The sequence below is a fragment of the Polypterus senegalus genome, chromosome 17 (genome assembly GCF_016835505.1).
Source record: "Polypterus senegalus isolate Bchr_013 chromosome 17, ASM1683550v1, whole genome shotgun sequence".
Classification (NCBI taxonomy): domain Eukaryota; kingdom Metazoa; phylum Chordata; class Cladistia; order Polypteriformes; family Polypteridae; genus Polypterus; species Polypterus senegalus.
Genome location: NC_053170.1, coordinates 50,375,285 through 50,392,042, shown reverse-complemented (window position 1 = coordinate 50,392,042; position 16,758 = coordinate 50,375,285). Strand labels below are relative to the sequence as shown.

The window sequence follows — 16,758 nt, the reverse complement described above, 5'->3', positions numbered from 1 at the left end:
TTTTCATTGTCTCGCTTGTTAAGATTTTGAATCCTTATTGCTAATTTTAGTCTTATGAAGATGTATTCTCGGTTTTTAATCGTTCTTTATTAGCAATGAGATGCAAATCACAAAAGAAACCAGCATTTCTTCATTTAGTGTGTTTCCATGTACACCTGTGTGTATTTATCGTGCACTATTTGGTTTAATTAAATACTTGGAAGGAAATTGAAGAGAAAAAAGTGTTGACTGAGTGTTACTCATCCATTTTAAACTTCCAATCATTGGGATAATATCCTTACAAAGGAAAAAAATATTCTGGAACATGAGAATGACCTGATATGGCAGAGTTAAAGCACTAACTTCTTCTTCTTCTTTCGGCTGCTCCTGTTAGGAGTTGCCACAGCGGATCATCTTCTTCCATATCTTCCTGTCCTCTTCATCTTGTTCTGTTACACCCATCACCTGCATGTCCCCTCTCACCACATCCATAAACCTTCGCTTAGGCCTTCCTCTTTTCCTCTAAACTGGCAGCTCTATCCTTAGCATCATTCTCCCAATATACTCAGCATCTCTCCTCTGCACATGTCCAAACCAACACAATCTCACCTCTCTGACTTTGTCTCCCAACCGTCCAACTTAAGCTGACCCTCTAATGTACTCATTTCTAATCCTGTCCATCCTCGTCACACCCAATGCAAATCTTAGCATCTTCAACTCTGCCACCTCCAGCTCTGTCTCCTATTTTCTGGTCAGTGCCACCGTCTCCAGTCCATATAACATAGCTGGTCTCACTGCCGTCCTGTAGACCTTCCCTTTCACTCCTGCTGATACCCGTCTGTCACAAATCACTCCTGACACTCTTCTCCAACCATTCCACCCTGCCAGCACTCTCTTCTTCACTTCTCTTTCACAATCCCCATTACTCTACACTGTTGATCCAAAGTATTTGAACTCATCCACCTTCTCCAACTCTACTCCCTGCATCCTCACCAATCCACTGACCTCCTGATCATTTACACACATGTATTCTGTCTTGTTCTTACTGACCTTCATTCCTCTCCTCTCTAGAGCATATCTCCACCTCCCCAAGGTCTCCTCAACCTGCTTCCTACTCTCGCTACAGATCACAATGTCATCAGCAAACATCATAGTCCACGAGGTCTCCTGTCTAATCTCGTCTGTCAAACTGCCATGGAATTAAATTATTGGCAAGGATTGTTTTCTAATTAAGCAACTGGGTTGGAACCAAAACCTGCAGCCACTGTGGCCCTCCAGGACCCCTGATATAAGCAATTACAAAAAACATGAAAAATAATTCAAAAATAACATTAAAACAACAAATAAATACAAGACAAGAAAAACCTCTGAGTGTAACATAATAATTTATATAAGTGAAAGAAGCAAAAACTGCAAAAGAAAGCAAAAACATTTTGCCTAAAAGGCCTCCCAAAGCAAACACTTGCCAAATTACAATCCAATAAACAGAATCCATAAAACAGAAGCAAACATCCAGAAACTAGAAAATCAATATACACTTTGATACGCACTCTACAGTTTAAACTTGAAACAATCAATGAACTGCTGCTAAATTCTTCCTTCTCATCTCAATTTGAAGGAAAAGGGGAGAGCCAACCACAGTGACTTCTGCCTTCTGGAATTCCGCCCACAAGACAAAACAAAAATGGCTGCACAATTAAAGAACTCAAATAATACATGATAAATAAATGCAACATAAAATGATGGAGAAATGTAACATTTTAAATATAACCAAAACAAAGAATACACATAAGCCTGTAAATGAACCTTGACTAAAAGATAACACTAATGATGATTACTGTTTTTGTCAGTGCTGCTGGCATAAGGGGTGGCATGGTGGCACAGTGGTAGCGCTGCTGCCTCGCAGTAAGTAGACCTGGGTTCACTTCCCAGGTCCTTCCTGCGTGGAGTTTGCATGTTCTCCCCGTGTCTTTGTGGGTTTTCTCCGGGTGCTCTGGTTTCCTCCCACCGTCCAAAGACATGTACTTTAGGTGCATTGGTGATCCTAAATTGTTCCTAGTGTATGTGTGTGTGTGCCCTGCAGTGGGCTTGCACCCTGTGCTGGCTGGGAATGGCTCCAGCAGACCCCCGTGACCCTGTGTTTGGATATAGTGGGTTGGATAATGAATGACTGACTGCTGGCATAAGCTAATGACTACCCATAACCCTTAAGTGGGTTTGTGACTGTTATGTTATTCTACTATTAGATGTTTTTTTCTGTAAATTCATTAATTTCTTCCCTCGCATGCATGTAATTTAGGTTAGAAGGCTCAGTGCAGAAACCCAATGTGGGAGGGATGCCCTCAAGCGGCATGGCACACTTATTCATCAATCAGCTAGCAGTGAAAAAGCAAATGAGAAGAAACTCGCTTGAACACAGGCAGAACATTCAAACTCCTCACCAAAGGCATGTAAACCATAAGAATGTTATCCAAGTATGGTGAGGGAGCAAAGCTACATTCACTGAACAAATTATTAAGAACACTGCATTAATACTGGATAGGACCTCCTTTTGCACTCAGTTCTTCATAGCATGGGTTCCACAAGATTTTGGTAACATTCCTTTGAGATTCTGGTTCATGTTGACATGATGGCATCATGTAATTTCAGCAGATTTGTCAGCTGCACATTCATGCCATGTATTTCCCATTCTACCACATCCCAAAAGTGTTCTGTTGGACTCAGATCTGGTTACTTGAACAGAACTCTTTGTCTTGTTCATGAAGCCAGTTTGAAATGACTTTTTCTTTGTGACTTAGTGCATTATCATGCTGGAAGTGGTCTTTAGAAGATGTGTAAATTGTGACCATGAAATGATGAAAATCGTCAACAACAGTACTCAAATAGGCTGTGGCATTTAAGCGATGAGGAAGGGCAGGCCTAACAGGAAGGCCTAAGCGAAGGTTTATGGATGTGGTGAGAGAGGACATGCAGGTGATGGGTGTAACAGAACAAGATGCGGCGGACAGAAAGATATGGAAGAAGATGATCCGCTGTGGCAAACCTTAACGGGAGCAGCCGAAGAAGAAGAAGAAGATTTAAGTGATGATTGATTGGTATTAACGGACCCAAAGTGTACCCAGAAAACATCTTCCACACCATTTCACCACCACCACCAGTCTAGATTGTTGACACAAGGCAGGTTGAGTGCATGGATTCTTGCTGTTGTGCAAAATTCTGACCCTACCATCTGTGTGCCTCAGCAGAAACTGAGATTCATCAGACCAGGTTATGTTTTTCCAGCCTTTAACTGTCCAGGTTTGATGAGTCTGTGCTCACTGCAGCTTCAGCTTTCTGTTCTTGGCTGACAGGAGGAGATCCCAATGAGGTGTTCTTCTGTAGCCCATCCACCTCAATGTTCAACATGTTGTGCATTCTGAGATGCTTTTCTGATGCCCACAGAGTGGTTATCTGAGTTACCATAGCCTGTCTGGCAAACCTTTCTCATCAACTGGGAGTTTCTGTCTGCAGAACTGCTGCTCACTGGATGATTTTTGATTTTTTATACCATTGTGAGTAAACTCAAGAGAATGTTCTGTGTGAAAATTCATCGAGATCAGTAGTTACAGAAATACTCAAACCAGCCTGTCTGGCACCAACACTCATGCCATGGTCAAAATCGCTGAGATCACAAGTTCCTGACCTATGTCTGTGATGTTATGCATTGTATTACTGCCAAATGATTGGCTGATTAAATAATTGCATGGATAAGAAGTGTCCAGGGATTCATAATTATTTGCTTAATGAATGTACAGCATATGCTCTGCCACTGTGGAAAGGTGTTATCTCAAGAGAGTCCTTCAAATGGATTATTAAGTTTGAGAAAATATCAGTAATGTGTAATCAATTTGAAATATGACTTAGAAGACTAATATGTTCTGCGATTTATTAGGTAAGGAAGAATGTAGTTTCCAGGTAAAGTTGTTATACTCACTAATCATGGTCAGAGAGTAGCAACATATTTCATGCTGATTAGCACATGCAAGAAGGAATTTCACAAGTACAGCATACATGTGGCAATGCTGAACTTATAATTCTGAATAAAGGAGAGCTTTGTTGGAATGAAACACAATAATCATGCATTGCTTTAAGCTGACAACACGGGAGATAACATTTTCTTTCTGAAGGAGCGGAGAGTCAGCCTTATTCCATCCATCCATTTTCTAACCCGCTGAATCCAAATACAGGGTCACGGGGATCTGCTGGAGCCAATCCCAGCCAACACAGGGCACAAGGCAGGAACCAATCCTGGGCAGGGTGCCAACCCACCGCAGGAGTCAGCCTTATTGACATCTGTAAATGTTAAGATTGTTTTCATGTTTCTTTTTGAACAAGTCATTAACCAAGATTTACTTTCATTTTGTCTTTCAGCCTATGCTTGATAGATCATTCAGTATCCACGACACGTGTGGTGTGCTTTGGATCCATGGTTTCCCAGGGATAATAGGAGTGCTGACAAAAGTCATAATCACGCTTGTCATGGCAGAGAACATCAGAATGTAAGAATCACTGATCAAAAGTAATGTGATGAATGAGAAGCTCGTAAGAGTGCAAAATACAGGAGGATGCAGAATGAATTAGATGTTATAATTCTTTGCATGATTTAACCTCAACACTCACTCACTTCCTCATCATCTTGACCTCCTCACTAGTAAATATTTATGTTACATACACTGCAGTTCAAAAGTCTGGGATCAACCAGAAATTGTTATGTTTTTGATAAAAAATGAATACTTTTTTTAGACACATTTCATTAAATTGAAGTATGCCATTGAATTGAAGTATGCCCGGATGCCCTTCCTGACGTAACACTCCCCATTTATCTGTGCTTGAGACCGGCATGAAGAAACACACTGGTTTGTGCATCCCCTGTGGCTGGGTTATTGCTTGAAATGACTGATTTTTAATTTATTATTCACATACTGTATGTCTGCAAAGCCTCATTTTCAGCAGTAAACTCCCTTAGCTTACCTTCAATTTGTCATGTATTAGGTGTATATTGGTTATCAGAGAAGCGTTTGTAAAACTGATCAAATCAAATTTGATTTGTCACATTCGTATTATACATAACAGTACAATATGCACTGAGATGCCTAGTTGCTCAGCTCCAATGACCTTGAGATGAATATAAATAGACAATATCAATACACAACTATAAATTAAAAAGTCATTAATAGAATTATACATATGTAATAAATACTAATAACTAAATAGATGACTTAAGTAAGGGCTTCCTGAAATCTCTCTGGCGTCAGAGGTGGTACAGATGTTGCCGTGCCTTCTTAACCAAGTCAAAGTGCTTGGACCAGGTCAGATCCTTGTAATTGTATCAGGCACCGCTGAAAACTGTGATTCTGTTCACTTGGGTAGCAGTAGAGTGTTGTACCGTGTTAGCGATAGATTGATACAGGAGAAAGTAGGGTGAAATGACACCTTTTATTGGCTAACTAAATAGATTACAAGTGCAAGCTTTTGAGGCAGCTAAGGCCCCTTCATCACGCAAAGTGACATGGAACTGAAAACCCGATGGAAGAAACTAGCCCACATGGACAGACACCTTGTCTGATGAAGGGGCCTTAGCTGCCTCGAAAGCTTGCATTTGAAATCTATTTAGTTAGCCAATAAAAGGTGTCATTTCACCCTACTTTCTCCTGTTCAATTGGGTTGCATGGTGCTGGCATTCCTAAAGTTCAGCTCTGGATTCGATCATGGCAAAAATGAAGCATCTTTCTCAAGAAGCATGAATGAAAGCTATTCCATGAGACAGATTTCCAATAAACTTTCAAGATTCATACAAAAATGTCTGTTACTGTTTTGAGAGATGAAGTTGGGTGAACTGGATCTAACCAGTATAGAAAAAGAGGTGGAAGGCCCAGATACAAAACTGCGTTAGAGGAGGAAGGCGTCAGAATCTGTAGTTTGAGAAACAAACACCTTACTGGTCCTCAGTTGACTTCCTCTGTTCAACATATTTATTTGTCTTCTGTCCCCAAGTTTTAGTTCAGAGGGAGGCGAAGTTCATTCCAGCAGTAAGAAACTGAACACATTATTAAATGAGACACTAATCGATTAATGGATATGCACTAACACAATCACACACACATGCATGGACTGGCAAGCCTATGCCTCTTTGGACTTTAGGTACAGTGCATCCAGAAAGTATTCACAGCGCATCACTTTTTCTACATTTTGTTATGTTACAGCCTTATTCCAAAATGGATTAAATTCATTTTTTTCCTCAGAATTCTACAAACACCACCCCATAATGACAACATGAAAAAAGTTTACTTGAGGTTTCTGCAAGTTTATTAAAAATAAAAAAACTGAGAAATCACATGTACATAAGTATTCACGGCTTTTGCTCAATACTTTGTCGATGCACCTTTGGCAGCAATTACAGCCTCAAGTCTTTTTGAACGTGAGGCCACAAGCTTGGCACACCTATCCTTGGCCAGTTTCGCCCATTCCTCTTTGCAGCACCTCTCAAGATCCATCAGTTTGCATGGGAAGCGTCGGTGCACAGCCATTTTAAGATCTCTCCAGAGATGTTCAACCGGATTCAAGTCTGGGCTCTGGCTGGGCCACTCAAGGACATTCACAGAGTTGTCCTGAAGCCACTCCTTTGATATCTTGGCTGTGTGCTTTGGGTCTCTCCAGTCTGAGGTCAAGAGCGCTCTGGAGCAGGTTTTCATCCAGGATGTCTCTGTATATTGCTGCAGTCATCTTTCCCTTTATCCTGACTAGTCTCCCAGTTCCTGCCCCCCACAGCATGATGCTGCCACCACCATGCTTCACTGTAGGGATGGTATTGGCCTGGTGATGAGCGGTGCCTGGTTTCCTCCAAACGTGACGCCTGGCATTCACACCAAAGAGTTCAATCTTTGTCTCATCAGACCAGAGAATTTTGTTTCTCATGGTCTGAGAGTCCTTCAGGTGCCTTTTGGCAAATTCCAGGCGGGCTGCCATGTGCCTTTTACTAAGGAGTGGCTTCCGCCTGGCCACTCTACCATACAGGCCTGATTGGTGGATTGCTGCAGAGATGGTTGTCCTTCTGGAAGGTTCTCCTCTCTCCACAGAGTTCCTCTGGAGCTCTGACAGAGTGACCATTGGGTTCTTGGTCACCTCCCTGACTAAGGCCCTTCTCCCCCGATCGCTCAGCTTAGATGGCTGGCCAGCTCTAGGAAGAGTCCTGGTGGTTTCGAACTTCTTCCACTTACGGATGACGGAGGCCACTGTGCTCATTGGGACCTTCAAAGCAGCAGAAATTTTTCTGTAACCTTCCTCAGATTTGTGCCTCAAGACAATCCTGTCTCGGAGGTCTACAGACAATTCCTTTGACTTCATGCTTGGTTTGTGCTCTGACATGAACTGTCAACTGTGGGACCTTATATAGACAGGTGTGTGCCTTTCCAAATCATGTCCAATCAACTGAATTTACCACAGGTGGACTCCAATTCAGCTGCAGAAACATCTCAAGGATGATCAGGGGAAACAGGATGCACCTGAGCTCAATTTTGAGCTTCATGGCAAAGGCTGTGAATACTTATGTTCATGTGATTTCTCAGTTTTTTTATTTTTAATAAATTTGCAAAAACCTCAAGTAAACTTTTTTCACGTTGTCTTTATGGGGTGTTGTGTGTAGAATTCTGAGGAAAAAAATGAATTTAATCCATTTTGGAATAAAGCTGTAACATAACAAAATGTGGAAAAAGTGATGCGCTGTGAATACTTTCCAGATGCACTGTAATATCTGGATTTGTTGGATGAAAGACAAAAGAATATGGTAAGAATATATAAAGGCACCAGAGCCCAGAATGAAACGCTCTACAAGACATTGATATTGTAACACATTGCATGTATAAAAGTCCACCAGTTTCGCCATCGAACCCATTTAATTCACACTAAAGTTGCAGGCTGTATAAAGAGTAATAAATGAAGCCACCTCCCTTGATATAGGACATATCACGGCTTTATACTCATTGATAGTTTATCTATAAACTTGGCTTAACAATTCATTTAGTGCATTTGATGAGACAGGACTCCTTCTTATGATGGAGGAGTCTCATAGAATGATGGGGATTCTTGTCTCAAGACTTTTATAACTTGACAGCCAAAGCTCTGCCACAACTCCCCCCTATCCACCCAAGTCTCCATAATGACAATGGTTATACTGTAGATCTTTACACATCATTGTTGCCTAGACCCACATGTAATGTACACAATCAGAGCTTACTGCTAACTGTGGATCAATGCTGTAATGCTGTTGGCTTTATGATTGTTTCCTAAAAGCTGATAACTTTTATTTTTACAGGATTCTAAAGGACTCGTTTATTGAGTATGTTGCACTTTCTGTGACTCTAGCACTAAGCCTTGTGTTGGGAATGATTACAGGTAAATATTAACCAGATAACATTAAATTGCCAGGCCTTTGAAAAAGATTTGAGACTTTTTGAAATGTAATGTCACTTTAAATATGAAGAAAGCCCGAGTTATTGATTGGAAAGGAATGTGTAGCAGATACCCAAAAATTAATATCATACCTTAATAGGTCTTAATGTTTGCAACTTTTGCAGTCCATCTGTCCACTTTTGTGGCACATCTCCTGATAGCGTATGTCTGTAGGCCCTAATCGACTGAGTTTATATACAGGGAGGTCAGGGAGAAAAAGTTTCAGTAAGTAATATTTCAATTGAGCTAAAAACCAGCATTTCCAAAGAGAGATGACAGATAGAATCTGGGCAGGAAAACCACCCTGTTTACATAAATCTACATGTCTCTCTGACTGAGTGACTGAAAAGCAATTCTATTTGCAGACAACCTAAGAAAAAATGGTGTACACTAATGAATCACAGGTCCATAAAAGTCCAACCTCACCAAAAGGTTCATTAGACTGTAAAATAAATGGAGAAAACCACAATAATGATTTACATGTAAGAGTTGGAAAGGGTGATCTTAGAGCAGTTGTAGAAGAACGTTAATGGCATTATATCCAAATCCATGATAAAGTCACTTCTGTATCCTTTATGGTTTGTATACAAAAATATATGAATAATTATCAACTTTATCTTGCTCGCCTTTGCTCTGGTTTTATCGTTGAATAAAACTCTTATCATTGAATAAATAAAATTCTAATAAAACTCTTGAATAAAACTCTTTTGTTAACTTAACTCTCTTATCTTATCTCTTAATTTAATTTAACTCTTAACTCTCTTATCTTATATTAACTCTCTTGTCTTAACTCTTGAATAAAACTCTTATCGTTGAATAAAACCCATCATTGAATGCAACTCTTTGTGTGGCTCCTACCCCTTTACTCCTCCTCACCTATATCTCACACTTGCACTTTCTCTATTGATTGCGTCACCAAGGCCAAACTGACCAATCAGATTGCTCTTAAGTGGCTGGACACATGCACACCAACCCCAGCATTTTATTATGTAATAGATACAGTCATATGAAAATGTTTGGGAACCCCTCTTAATTCTTTGGATTTTTGTTTATCATTGGCTGAGTTTTCAAAGTAGCAACTTCCTTTTAATATATGACATGCTTATGCAAACAGTAGCATTTCAGCAGTGACATTAAGTTTATTGGATTAACAGAAAATATGCAATATGCATCATAACAAAATTAGACAGGTGCATAAATTTGGACACCCCAACAGAGATATGACATCAATACTTAGTTGAGCCTCCTTTTGCAAATATAACAGCCTCTAGACGTCTCTTATAGCCTTTGATGAGTGTCTGGATACTGGATGGAGGTATTTTTGACCATTCTTCCATTCAAAATCTCTCCAGTTCAGTTAAATTTGATGGCTGTCTAGCATGGACAGCCTGCTTCAAATCATCCCATAGATTTTCGATGATATTCAAGTCAGGGGACTGTGATGGCCATTCCAGAACATTGTACTTCTCCCTCTGCATGAATGCCTTTGTAGATTACGAACTGTGTTTTGGATCATTGTCTTGTTGGAATATCCAACCCCTGCATAACTTCAATGTTGTGACTGATGCTTGAACATTATCCTGACGAATTTGTTGAGATAGATAGATAGATAGATAGATAGATAGATAGATAGATAGATAGATAGATAGATAGATAGATAGATAGATACTTTATTAATCCCCAAGGGGAAATTCACATACTCCAGCAGCAGCATACTGATAAAAAAAACAATATTAAATAAAAATGCAGTGGAAGTTAAAAAAATGCAAGGTGGAGAGTGCAAGGCAGGTATAACAGACAATAACTTAGTCGCATAGTGTGGGGGAGGAAAGATCTTCTCATTCTGTTAGTGGAGCAGGACAGTGACAGTTGTAGGTGGTTTGAGTTGCACCATTTAAGAAAGTCCTTGATTAGGTTCCTATACTCCTCCTCCTGCCCACTCCTGATGCAGCCCATGATAGCAGTGTCATCAGCGAACTTTTGCACGTGGCAGGATTCCAAGTTGTATTGGAAGTCCGATGTATATAGGCTGAACAGGACCGGAGAACTACAGCCCCCTGCGGCGCGCCTGTGCTGCTGACCACAATTTCAGACCTGCTGTTCCCGTGATGCACATACTGAGGTCTGTCTGTAAGATAGCCCACGATCCATGCCGGCAGGTATGAATCTACTCCCATCTCTGTCAGCTTGTCCCTAAGGAGCAGAGGTTGGATGGTGTTGAAGGAGCTAGAGAAGTCCAGAAACATAATTCTTACTGCACCACTGCCTCTGTCCAAGTGGGAGAGGGATCGGTGTAGCATATAAATGATGGCATCCTCCACTCCCACCTTTTCCTGGTATGTGAACTGCAGAGGGTCAAGGGCGTGGCGGACCTGTGGCCTCAGGTGGTGAAGCTGCAGCCGCTCCATGGCCTTCATCACATGTGACGTCAGGACGACAGGCCTGAAGTCATTCAGCTCACCAGGATGTGATACCTTTGGGACTGACTTGGGTTGAATTAATCTGACCCTCGACTTTAACAAGGGCCCCAGTCCCTGAACTAGCCACACAGCCCCACAGCATGATGGAACCTCCACCAAATTTGACAGTAGGTGCAGGTGTTTTTCTTGGAATGCGGTGTTCTTCTTCCAGCATGCAAAGTGCTTTTTGTTCTGACCAAATAACTCAATTTTTGTCTCATCAGTCCAAAGCACTTTGTTCCAAAATTAATCTGGTTTGTCTAAAAGAGCATTTGCATACAACAAGCGACTCTGTTTGTGATGTGAGTGCAGAAAGGGCTTCTTTCTCATCACCCTGCCATACAGATGATCGTTGTGCAAATTGCGCTGAATTGTAGAACGATGTACAGATACACCATGTACAGCAAGATGTTCTTGCAGGTCTTTGGAGGTGATCTGTGGGCTGTCTGTAACCATTCTCACAATCCTGCACATATGCTGCTCCTGTATTTTTCTTGGCCTGCCAGACCTGCTGGGTTTAACAGCAACTGTGCCTGTGGCCTTCCATTTCCTGATTACATTCCTTACAGTTGAAACTGACAGTTTAAACCTCTGAGAAAGCTTTTTGTAGCCTTCCCCTAAACCATGAGACTGAACAATCTTTGTTTTCAGATCATTTGAGAGTTGCTTTGAGGATCCCATGCTGTCACTCTTCAGAGGAGAGTCAAAGGGAAGCACAACTTGCAACTGACCACCTTAAATACCTTGTCATGATTGGACACACCTGTCTATGAAGTTCAAGGCTTAACAAGCTAATCCAACCAATTTGGTGTTACAAGTAATCAGCATTGAGCATTTACAGGCATTCAAATCAGCAAAATTAAAAGGGGACCCAAATGTGTGCACAACCAGTTTTTCACATTTGATTTAATTTCATACAACTAAATACTGCTTCACTAAAAATATTTGTTCAGAAAACACCCCAGTACTCCGATGTTCCTAGGAAATGAAAGACAGACCGCTTTTATTGTTTTTGTTGAAAGTAGAGCAAATTATTATGCAGGCTGAGAGGGGTTCCCAAACTTTTCCATATGACTGTATACACACACCCTCACTTGCACAAATGGTATCATTGTGGAGGTTCATCTGTTCATTATTTTTGTTCAGCTACACCACAGCTTTTTTTTTATTAATATACTTTGTTAATCTCTGAGGGCAAACTATCTTTTCACATGACCTTTGGGCAGTCAAAGCACATGGTCAGCCACTGTATAGCGCCCTTGGAGCAATTTTCAGATTAATGACTTTATTTAACGGCCCAATGAAGTAGGATCACTTTGGGGAGTAGCAGGATTTAAACCGGCAACCTTTCAGATACCAGTACAGATCCCCAGCCTCAGGGCCACCACTAGATATAGTTAACTATGGAGTGCGTATGAATTCTAAAAATGTGGCCACAGCATGTGGACAACTGCCTTTAGCAAACTGATAGTTCTGTGCCACAGCTTTACAGTGCTCCATGTGTACAACGTCAGCTGCAAAGTGGAAAGCTACTTCAAGTAAAATGAGACAGCCATATAACTGCTCATGTGTCACACACACACACTTCCTCTTGTAATCGTGTCACCAAAGTCAAACTGACCTAGCAGATTGCTCAGAGGGAGAGGACAGACACAGACCTTTAGTGTTTTATTATACAGTATATAGATATATTGTATAAGGTCTCAGAAAAAACTACACTGTAAATGCCAATGACCAATTCTCTAATTTAAGTGAGTAGCAAATCCTACATTTAATCTGTGATATTTTCATTTCAAACCTGTGAAACTCAAAACTCTAATGCGACAGGGTTTATTTTAGAAATAAAAATCATACAATGAAAAAATGAAGGAGGCCTTTTACATTAAAATGTCACTTTAATATAAAAGACACCAAACATTTAGTCCTTTAGGGCCTATTGATAATCACAATGTAACTCCTTATCTACAATTTTTGGATTTGCAGGCAACTAGGAGTAGTAAATGAACCCTCACCCAATTTACTTGTTGTTTATTTTTATTTATGTATTTACTTATCAATTGATTGATTGATTGTATTATCTGTCCTATAAGTCTGTATCCTTGTTCTTTTATGCTTCTGCTGCTGTATGCCTCTGAAATTCCCCATGCAATTAACAAAGATTATCTAATTTAATAAAGGGAGCCTGCAGGCTCTATACTGAATAGTTAACTGAGTCTATGTCCCCAAAACTGTAAGGCAGCAGGGTTAACAACTACAAAACTGTGCAGATTCAAACTGTCTTGGCCATCCTTTTTATTGTTGTAAACCTATACTCGTTATTAACATGGCACTACAGTGTGTTGTCTATTATTATATCTTCATAAACAATACGGCTAGTAATCCGGGCAAGTAGCAAAAGTCAATACCTGCTGTTCCAGTTGTACGAGACTAGAAAGATGGGAGAATTGATATCAAATTGATCAGCTACATTTACTCACATCCCAAAGATCTATTGCAATGAGACATTCAAATCAAGTCTGCGACAAAAAAATGAATACCACTCGTTTATAAAGTTAAAAAATCGGGAGTGGTCTCCCCTAGACTTTCTCGTATACTCAGATATGAGGATAGATATTTGAGGAGTAAACCACAAGACAATTATTATATTTTTATATTATGTACATTAAAGAACCATCAACAACAATCAAATCAAATGAATATATTAAACAATTATTATTAAAGTAAAGTTGAATAAATCAGACTCTGCAGTTGCCTGAATAAAAGGTAAAGTACCACTTCTGATTAATGGAAATAGCCCAAAAGTTGATAGAAATCTATGTTTTGTACCTAATACTTGTAGGCACAATTTGCTTGACCGAAGTGAAAGCCTACTCAAGTTATCGTGTTTACATAGACACACACACAGACACAGACAGAGACAGACAGACACACAGACATAATTCCAAAAATGGTGCTTTCAGACTCAAGGAGGTCTAAAACGTCGAGAGTCATCAAAATCTCGAAATGGAATTTTTGGAAGATTCCAATACTTTCCATATGCTTTGTATACGAGAAAGTTAGGGAGGTCTAAAACATCGAGATTCATCAAAATTTCAACACTGAATCTTTGGACGATTACAATACTTTTCCTATACTTCGTATACGAGAAAGTAAAAAAATAGCAATGAAACAGTAAATTAATCAGTTTCTTTTAAGCAAATTGCAAAGGTACAGTCAGATGATTTGTGGTAGCTCTTATGTACAGTAGATTGCATTGACTACTTATCGTTAGTTCACTCAGGTGTTTTAACGTATTTTTTACTTTTTTAAGGTTTTCTCTTAAAATGTAAGTGGTGGAAACCAGTTCATTTCCACAAGCATTTTGATGACCAAGCATATTGGGAGGTAAGTTTTTCTTTTTTCTTTTCCGTGCAAAAAGAAATTTTGGCATCACTTTAGATTTGGTGTCCTTAATTAGGCTTTACCTCATCATGTAAATATTTGTAAAATTACAGAGTAACTAGGTCTTATTACCTCGTACTTACTGTGTAATACAGAGTAACACTATAATTACTCAATTGTAATTGTCATTCCACAGTTTCTATAAGTACGTATGTATATAAAGTGTCCTGGATTAGAATCCTCCACTCTGTCTTTGTCTGTGGAGGTTTTCTACCCACATCTCCCATGATGTACTGGAAAAGCTGATCGGCAAATTCAGATTGTCTCTGTGTGATTGTGGGGTTGTGTGTGAAAGGCGCCCCTGATGGCATTGTGACCATTACAGCCAAAATAGGATCTGGCATCCTATGTCCCTAAATCCCTAAATTAAAATTGTAATGTAGTTATTATGGATGGATGGGTTTTAAGACACATGGGCTGCAATGGACTGGCACCCTGTCCAGCATTTGTTCCTACATTGTGCTTTATGCTAGCTGGGATAGGTTCTAGTCAAACCCACAATCTTGGTGCAGGTTTAGTGGGTTAGAAAATTACGCAGCTCGAATCTGTATGCTGATGGTGATGATGATGGATCTAATTCTTGTGTTTATTTTTCAGTTTCCACACTTAGCAATGAAGCTGTGAAGTGATGACCAGGATATTAGCAGATAAAAATAAAAGCTCAGCCAAATTTGACAAACTTGAGAAGACAATAATCCATTTTTGTGAAAAAAAAAAACCCGTAAATGTCCGTCAATAAGTGTACCTCATGTGAGTCAGAATGTCCATGTGTAGCATATACACCAATCAGCCACAACTTTAAAACCATTGGCAGGCAAAGTGAACAACATCGACTATCTTGTTACAATGGCACCTGCCAAGGTGTGGGATATACAGTATCAGGCAGCAAGTAAAAAGTCCGTTCTTGAGTATGATGTGTTGGAAGCAGGAAAAATGGACAACCATAAAGATCTGAGAGACTTTGACAAGGGCCAAAGTGTAATGGCTAGATGACTGGGACAGAGTATCTTCAAAACGACTGGTCTTGTGGGTTGTTCCCAATATGCAGGGGCTATTGCCTACCAAGAGTGGTTCAAGGGAGGACAACCAGTAAACCAGCAACAAGATCATGGGCACCTAAGGATCACTGATGCATGTGGGGAACACAGGCTAGATTGCCTGACCCAGTCCCAAAGAAGCACTACTCTAGCACAAATTGCTGAAAAACTTAAAGCTGGCCATGACAGAAAGTTATCAGAACACACAGCGCATCACAGCTTGCTTGTGTACCCACAGACCAGTCAGAATGCCCATACTGACCCCTGTTCAACACCGAAAGCTCCTACAATGGGCCTGCGAGCATCTGAACTAGACCATGGAGCAACGGAAAATGGTAACTTAGTCCGATGAATCTTGTTTCCTTGTATATCATGTGGATGGCCGAGTGTGTGTGTGTGATTTATCTGGGGAAGAGAAGGCAGCAGGATGCACTATGGGAGAAAGGCAAGCTCTTGGCAATGCTCTGCCAGGAAACCTTGGATTCTGGCATTCATGTGGATGTTACTTTGTCACTTACCACCTACATAAAGATTGTTGCAGACAACATACACCCGCTTCACGGTAATGATAATTCCTGATGGCAGTGGCCTTTTTTAAGCAGTATCATGCACCCTGCCACAATGACAAAAAAAAATGTTCAGAAATGGTTTGAGGATCATGACAAAGATTTCAAGGGACTTGGCCTCCAAATTCACCAGATCACAATCCAAACAAGCATCGGTGGGATGTGCTGGAAGTCCAATCCTTGGATACCCCACCTCAAAACCTACAGGATCTAAAGAAACTTCTGCTAAAATCTTGGTGCCAGATACCATAGGACACCTTTGGAGATCTTGTGGAGTCCACGCCTCGATGGATCACAGCTGTTTTGACCTACACAATATTCAGCATGTGGATTTAATGTTGTGGCTGATCAGTGTACATATCATTAGTAATAAAGAATGTTTTAATTAGCACACTATTGTAGACAGCTTTTCTATTGCCTATTGTCTATCTACCTAGATGAATATCTATAAAGTGTCTGAACTCTGCAGGACAGTTACAGCATGTCAACTATTTTGATGCTGGAGAGTGGGGGCATCAAAACATGAAGGTAATCGTCACAAAGGAAGAGCTGGAGAAGTACACTGAGATACACTCGGTCTCCCCTGGCAGGCTTCAGATTACCTAGCCTTCATTGAAGAATTGTCCAGTTTTTTCTTTAAATTCTTTGCACTCAAAATGCTAAGTTTTACATTTTTCTTCTATTTTTAACCTGTAAGCAATGCTAATAAAAGTAAGAAGTCCATCATTTTGTCCATTTTTGTTTATTTGAAAAGGTACCTGGTGTACAGAAACCACCCTGGGACATGTA

At 40.2% G+C, this 16,758-nt stretch overlaps 1 protein-coding gene across 1 annotated transcript in view; it reads left to right on the top strand.

Annotated features, from left to right (window-relative positions):
• rhd (Rh blood group, D antigen) overlaps positions 1-16,692 on the top strand; it is a 59,440-nt gene extending 42,748 nt beyond the window's left edge. The window contains exons 7-10 of the mRNA XM_039739862.1: positions 4,390-4,517; positions 8,330-8,409; positions 14,236-14,309; positions 14,964-16,692. Coding sequence (XP_039595796.1) covers positions 4,390-4,517; positions 8,330-8,409; positions 14,236-14,309; positions 14,964-14,990 — 309 coding nt within the window. The 3' untranslated portion in view covers positions 14,991-16,692. The remainder of the gene's footprint in view (positions 1-4,389; positions 4,518-8,329; positions 8,410-14,235; positions 14,310-14,963) is intronic.
• Positions 16,693-16,758: the final 66 nt, after the last annotated feature.